At 36.5% G+C, this 6,765-nt stretch overlaps 3 protein-coding genes across 6 annotated transcripts; 2 read left to right on the forward strand and 1 right to left on the reverse strand.

The window, feature by feature from the left end:
* Positions 1-1,233: 1,233 nt before the first annotated feature.
* Positions 1,234-2,255, forward strand: LOC109186224 (pre-mRNA-splicing factor SLU7-like). Its single transcript, XM_019336151.1, has 2 exons — positions 1,234-1,330; positions 1,639-2,255. The coding sequence occupies exons 1-2, from the start codon at positions 1,234-1,236 to the stop codon at positions 2,253-2,255; spliced, it is 714 nt and encodes a 237-aa protein (XP_019191696.1).
* Positions 2,256-2,616: 361 nt separating this feature from the next.
* On the forward strand, positions 2,617-5,350 carry LOC109186142 (nudix hydrolase 20, chloroplastic-like). Of its 3 annotated transcripts, XM_019336063.1 has the most exons (11): positions 2,617-2,671; positions 2,704-3,023; positions 3,131-3,195; positions 3,430-3,616; positions 3,745-3,825; positions 3,969-4,094; positions 4,366-4,445; positions 4,598-4,713; positions 4,749-4,911; positions 5,050-5,155; positions 5,250-5,350. In XM_019336063.1, exons 2-10 carry the CDS (start codon positions 2,742-2,744, stop codon positions 5,120-5,122), a joined length of 1,173 nt encoding a protein of 390 aa, XP_019191608.1. In that variant the 5' UTR covers positions 2,617-2,671; positions 2,704-2,741; the 3' UTR covers positions 5,123-5,155; positions 5,250-5,350. The 3 variants fall into 3 exon arrangements, with proteins under 3 accessions (XP_019191608.1, XP_019191607.1, XP_019191609.1); XM_019336062.1 differs by having other exon boundaries at positions 2,634-3,023; XM_019336064.1 differs by having other exon boundaries at positions 2,635-3,023; positions 4,791-4,911.
* A 35-nt stretch (positions 5,351-5,385) lies between these two features.
* LOC109186143 (probable strigolactone esterase DAD2) lies at positions 5,386-6,554 on the reverse strand. 2 transcript variants are annotated; one of them, XM_019336066.1, is made up of 3 exons: positions 6,106-6,554; positions 5,546-5,989; positions 5,386-5,482 (listed from the first exon to the last, which is right to left on the reverse strand). In XM_019336066.1, the coding sequence occupies exons 1-2, from the start codon at positions 6,477-6,479 to the stop codon at positions 5,557-5,559; spliced, it is 807 nt and encodes a 268-aa protein (XP_019191611.1). In that variant the 5' UTR covers positions 6,480-6,554; the 3' UTR covers positions 5,386-5,482; positions 5,546-5,556. The 2 variants fall into 2 exon arrangements, with proteins under 2 accessions (XP_019191611.1, XP_019191610.1); XM_019336065.1 differs by having other exon boundaries at positions 5,386-5,989.
* Between the last annotated feature and the right edge of the window lie 211 nt (positions 6,555-6,765).

The raw sequence follows: 6,765 nt of genomic DNA on the forward strand, positions 1-6,765 counted from the left end.
ATTATATTACTTTTATTAATTTGTAGGGCCGGGCATATAAGTCTTTATACTCATTATTCCTTACAATTTCAAATCTAACCAAACAATAGAATTATTATTCCTATTAATTCTTTTTCCACCAACCAAACAATGAAATTCATATTCCTAGTAATTGTTTTTCCATGGAATTCCAATTTCACTTCCCTTAAAATATTTTATGCGAACCAAACGAGCCCTAAGAGAAAATGATACTTTTCGTCTCTAAATTATATGATAATTATAGGATTCATCTCTACTTATTGGATGTGTTACCTTCTTGTACTTAATCTATAATTAGCATTGCAAACACTCATATTAGTTATTTGATCAGTCAAACAAGCTAGATTTTAGGTATAAGTCATTTGCCAAACACTCCCTTTGTGTTTTGCAAATGACTATATATAATTCTTATTTGATTGCATCTTTTCACATTGGCCAATCATCTCTATGTCTACCCTCTTTGATAGAGATAGGCTCATGATCCTCATTTTCATTCATAACATTGTTACATTATATGTAAGAATAGAGAAAATTTCAATTTTGGTCCACTGACTATTGGGGTTGTGTTAATTGCAACACTTGACTTTTAAAAATGTTAATTTAGTACTTTGACTATGCAATTTCTATCAATTTTGATCACGGCGACAAAATTGTCAGTCAAATCTCATCGGAAAAATTTAATAGGTCAGTTTATAAGGGTATTTTAGTAATTTTACTTACTACCCCTTTCTTCTCCGATTAGTTCTCTCCATTTCCATTTTCGGCGACAACCTGGCTTCTCGATTCGGTTTATAATCTGGTTTCATGTTTCATTATCATATTATTATAATATGTGTTGTCTGATTATGATTTGAAGATCGAATTTTGGTACTGTTCATAGCTTTGGGTTTTTCGAAAGAGAAGGATGATTTTGTCCGTTATTCCTTGGCTTTTACATAGACGACAAAGAGGCCGGCGAGTCACTAATCGGCGGCTCCATCTTTTTTCGTTTTGCCTTCCCGGTGGATTTTGCGAAAGCGATCAAAAAAAAAATAATGCAATGATGTGCCTCAAGCTTATAGTGCTAGTAGCCATCATCAACGGCCTCTGCTATGGTGACCCCATGCCTCAAACAAATGAAACCATGATGCAAAAAGGCCATGCCTTTTACCCCAAGAAGTCTTCCTGGCGCATTTCCGTACCCATATTTTGGTCTCTTCAATGAAACCAACTCCTATGGCAATGCTTCCAACCATGTGGTGGCAGTGGAGTTCGATACCCTTCAGAATCGTCAATCGGAAATGGAGAGAACTAATCGGAGAAGAAAGGGGTAGTAAGTAAAATTACTAAAATACCCTCATAAATTGACCTATTAAATTTTTTCGGTGAGATTTGATCGGCGTGACCAAAATTGATAGAAATTGTATAGTCAAAGTACTAAATTAACATTTTTTAAAGTTAAGTGTTACAATTAACACAACCCCTAATAGTCAGTGGACCAAAATTGAAATTTTCACTGTAGAAATAATATTATATCGATACATATATATTTTTCTCAGTTTCAGATTTTAAAATAAAATAAAAAATACAATTGAATATAGTAATAATACCACAATAATAGATCACTACAATGAATTGAAGATCTGGAGGATGAAAGTAAGCAGCAAATAGAGATCACCAGGACTACTGTCAGGAATCTGCGTATCCGGGAAGACACTGCTAAATATCTTCTCAATCTTGATCCAAATTCTGCCCACTATGATCCCAAAACCCGGTCCATGCGTGAAGATCCCCTTCTTGATATGGATCCCAAAGACAAATTCTATGCCGGGGATAACCATAATAGATTAAGCGGTGAAGCACTCGAGTTATTGAATCATCTCCATATTCATATGCAATCTGAAGCAGCGCTAGCTCCCTCCCAAGCCGAATTGCTCTATAAAAGCTATAGAATCAGTAAGGAGAAGTTGGAGTCTCAAAGAAGGGACACCATCTTGGAGAAATATGGGAATGCAGCTAACGAGGAAACACTGTCCCCAGAACTTTTACTGGGTCAAAGTGATATTCAAGTAGAATATGATCGGTTTGGGAGGATTGTTAAGGAAGATGAGATGTTACTCCCAACAAGCAAATATGAAGAGGATGTTTACATTAACAATCATACCAGTGTTTGGGGTTCTTGGTGGAAAGAAAATGCATGGGGTTATAAGTGCTGCAAACAAACAATTAGAAACACTTATTGTACACTAGGAAGATAAATGAATTGAATAGACTCTTATATTCAATCATATTTATTCAATCATATTTTTGTGTTTAGATATTTGTATTATTCAAAATTAATTTCAGAATTGTTATTGTGGCGTATTTTATAAACAATGTGTATAGGTTATTAATATATTTTTGATAAAAATTAAGGCTTACGTCTCAGACTCAGCATTACAAAACGCATCGAGGGTTAATTCCTTTTGTATCCTAATCTTTGCCGACACAAAAAAAAAAAAAAAAAGACTCTTAATCTCCTCAAGCAACTTGCGTGAAATATTTCCAAGGCCAAACCTCAGAATCAGTGGTTTAATTAACTTTTGGTAAAAAATTCAACAGCTTATTTAATACTTTTCCAAAAATAAATAAATAAATAAAATTGATGCTCGATTATATTCACATGCCAGGCTCGATCAGGCGGTCAGCTGTTCTTCACGTCGGTTCATCCGAATCTTGTGCTTCAAATTCCTAAGAACTCAAGAATGGCTTCCCATCTCTACTGTCACCATTTCTCTCAAAAACTCTCATTTTCCTCATTTCTTCCTAAGACAAATTCCTCATTTACCCTTCTACCCACCATTTCCTTACGCTACCCCTGTCGGCCCTTCGCCGTTTCAGTCTCCTCTCACGGCGACGGTGGCGGAGGAAGTGGCACTATCAGCTTCACTTGGGATGATGTGTCTCGAGTCTCAAATTCGCCTGGAAACGACTCTTCTGACCTACAAGGCTTCTTCGATAAGGTCAAACTCTGCAATCGCAATTCCGTAAGACGCCCCCCATCCTCTGATTTTTATTATAGGTTTTTTTTTTTTTTTTTTTTTTTTTTTTTTTTTTTTTTTTTTTGAAGAAAACATTTTGATATTTGTTGCAGGAAAAGAAAAATGAATTCATGCCATTTGTTATGGAGAATCAAATAGTTGGCTATGTTCACAATGGGTAATGCCCTTTAATTTATGACTTATAGTATTGTATCTTGTTCAGGACTCAATCTTATTGTCAATTTATAATAATCTGTTTGAATATAATTGGTTTAAAGGTTGGATTTTTCATGAATGTTAGGTTGCTTGAAGAACTACATTACTCAAAGCTTAGCAACATACTAAGAATTTTTTGTTTCGTACAGAGTTGTTTAATGTTTCTTTACTCAGGGGCTAATTCAATGTTATGTAGGTTTGCTGATCATCTGAGGGCATTTAGAAATGTGTTTGTGTTCCCCAAAGATAATTCTTATGGCACCCATTTCGGGTGCCATGTTACATTACATCCGGTGCTTAAGACACCGGAGGATAGGACTGCTGCTTTTGCTGAAGTGGTCAAGTCTTTAGGGGAAGAACTGATTCCAGGTATACGGAATGAGGTACTTCTTCTGATTGCTTAACAATGTTGTAGCCCCGTGATCACTTTTTCTATGATTAGGCATCAATGATACTGACTTGTATTGTTCTCTTCTTTGATACCTCTTCGGGATATGTTGACCACAATCAGCTATATCCAGTAGTGTCATCTTTTGGTTCATCAATATTTTTTTCAATGGAAAGAGCAGCAGCACCATACTTTGGGATAAAGGTGCGTTTTTTGCTTCCACTACCAGGTGTATGGAGTAGCACAATTGTGTTCGGAAATGCCCTTTTTTTTGGCTCAGTTCATAAGTATTTCTTAAACCAACCCTTCCTCCCTCCTCTTCCACTTTCTGGAACTTTGTGTCTCAGGCTTATGGAGTTCATATGAATGGCTATGTTGAAAGCAATGGGCAGAAATTTCTATGGATAGGGAGGAGAAGTGAAAAGAAATCAACATATCCTGGAATGCTTGATCATCTAGTTGCTGGAGGACTGGTACGTTGCTAACTGGAAGCTTTATACTTTAGTACGTATAGCCTCTATATATTTTCATGGTACCTTGATTGACCAAAGGTTATGTCTCGGAACATACATTATCAGATTTGTTTTCTACTGACACTTCACCAGGAGGTTTTTTAATACTGTTGAGAACTATTTAGTAATTCTTATTTTTGCAGACCGAATATTTTTTCTCCAATGGAGTTCTAGTTTGCTAGTTATCCAAGATCATTTAACATTTAATATATGCGGTGGTCATTGATTGCAGCCACATGGGATTTCTTGTGGAGAGAATCTTGTGAAAGAATGCAAAGAAGAAGCCAGGATTCCAGAATCTTTTTCCACCCAGTAAGTTGGATTGCCATTTGTGTCAGAGTTGATGTTGAGTTTTGGAGTAATCCAACTGTGGGCTAGAGTCTAGAGACTCAATATTTTTTTTTTTCGAGATACTCACGTGTTATAAACATTATATACCGACCCGATTATCTTCTTCTGGTCAGGGCTATACCAGTAGGGGCTGTGTCATACATGGACATAAATAGATATAGATTCAAGAGAGATGTCCTCTTTTGCTATGATCTTAAGCTTCCCGAAAGCTTTATTCCTAGTAATGAAGGTAATTGATCAAATTCTGATTTCTTATGCCCACAGGGATTGTAAGCTTATATGTTTTCTTCATTGTTGCACTTACAGACGGGGAGGTCGAAAGCTTTAGATTGGTCCCCATCTCTGAAGTTGCAAATATAATCAGGAGGACTTCATTTTTCAAAGCAAACTGCAATGTTGTTATAATTGATTTCCTTATCCGGCATGGGTATGGATTTCCGTTTTCTATTAATTTATTGCCTGCATTATATTTCTCATGTCTTCTTCAGCTGTGTAATAACTTCAGTATCTGTACAAGCACGATAATGCGAGTTGCAGCGTTAACAACCCGATGAAATGCCTGCAGGTACATAAAGCCCGAAGATTTCGGGTATTTAGAGCTACTGCAGAGTTTGAGAAGTGGAGATTGCCTAATTTAACTACATCAGTCTGTTTTTTTTTTTTTTTTTGGTGTAAACCACGAGGTGTTCCGGGTCCATCTGACTAATCCTCGCTCGCTCCGAGAGGCACAGGAGCTGGCCCAGGGGGAATCGTCACTTGTGGGAATTGTCACTCATTTTTTGAACAATGGTAGTTGAGTTATTTCCAGTTTTCTGAGAGGGACATTTTTTGACATGATAATAATAATACTTTAACTGTTTAAAACAGTTGATATGGAGGTTACAAAAAGACATTGATAAAATTAAGAAAATACACTAAAACACATTGATAAAAACTACAAAAGCACACTGAAACAAGGGTAGACCAGGCCAACTGGTTATTATTTGTTGCACATAAACCTTAATGCACAACCACATAGATCATAGATGTTACAGAGAATTTTGTTTCCTTACCAAATAAACTGGAAAGAGATTCAAGTTAAGGCAGCAAGAACAGCCTTAAGGAATTCTTCATGAGCAGTTAGCTGAGGGAAATGTCCCTCAGATTCGATAACCTTAATCGTGGCTTTACCTCTAATGTTTTGGTGCATGAAGGTAGCGACTTCGGGCGGAACCGCGAAATCAACCTGGGCATGAATTAAGGTACACTGGACAGTAACCTTGTCAAGAACACTCCTATAATCACTGAAGAAGATGAGTTTTGCCAGGGCTAAAGCAACTTGGGCTCCCATTTTCTTAAAACTTTTGTCCAAATATTCCACGGAAAGAGGGTCTTTTGTACCCATTGCAACGTTTGCAAAGCTTGAAGTCCATTGATCAAAGTTAGTTTCAATGTTAAAGAGCAATTGGTCAACGTCTGATTTCTCGAACCCTCCTTTATAATCATTATCCCTGTCATTCAAGAACCTGCACCCCAAAATATATATAATCAAATATCAGCTAACAACTAATTTACCAAACATCTTTCTACAATCAGCTAATGCTATAACTAACAGTTATCAGCTAATCGCTATTATATATACCTGGGTGAAGAACAGACAAGGATGAGCTTCTTAAAGAGGTGAGGTTTTCTAATGGAAGCAATGCAGGCAATAAGACCCGACATGGAATGAGCAAGAAGAACACAAGATTTGAGGTTGAGTTCCTCCACAAGGGCAATCAAATCATCGGCAAAAGGCTCATAGGAAGAATACTTGGCAGCATCGAATAAACTCCTGTCCTCAACAGCTCCAGAAAAGCACCAATCAAACAGTACAACTTGGTAAGATTCAGACAATCTGGGAACAACTTTGTCCCACACAGATTGGTCTGATCCATACCCATGTGTTAGAATCAGTGTCTCTTCTCCACTCCCAACCTTTCTTACATTAAGAGCTTTTGATAAACCCTCACTCATTCTTTATGCTCACAGTTTTTAAACAATTAAGAAGAAGAAGAAGAAGAAGAAGAAGAAGAAGAAGACTGATATATTATTGGTGACTAATATATTGTGTGGGTTTTCATGGTTTAGGACTTTGTTATATATATAGGCCGGCAACAAATGGATCGGAGGATATGAAAGTATATACGAGATAATACTTTAATATTAAATTAATTACGATGCATTAATTGATTCTCATGCAACACGTACTATTATTGAGTCAATATTTTTTAGTCAAAATTATATTTTAAGATAATCGATT

This window comes from Ipomoea nil, unplaced genomic scaffold (assembly GCF_001879475.1).
Source record: "Ipomoea nil cultivar Tokyo-kokei standard unplaced genomic scaffold, Asagao_1.1 scaffold1407, whole genome shotgun sequence".
Lineage (NCBI taxonomy): Eukaryota > Viridiplantae > Streptophyta > Magnoliopsida > Solanales > Convolvulaceae > Ipomoea > Ipomoea nil.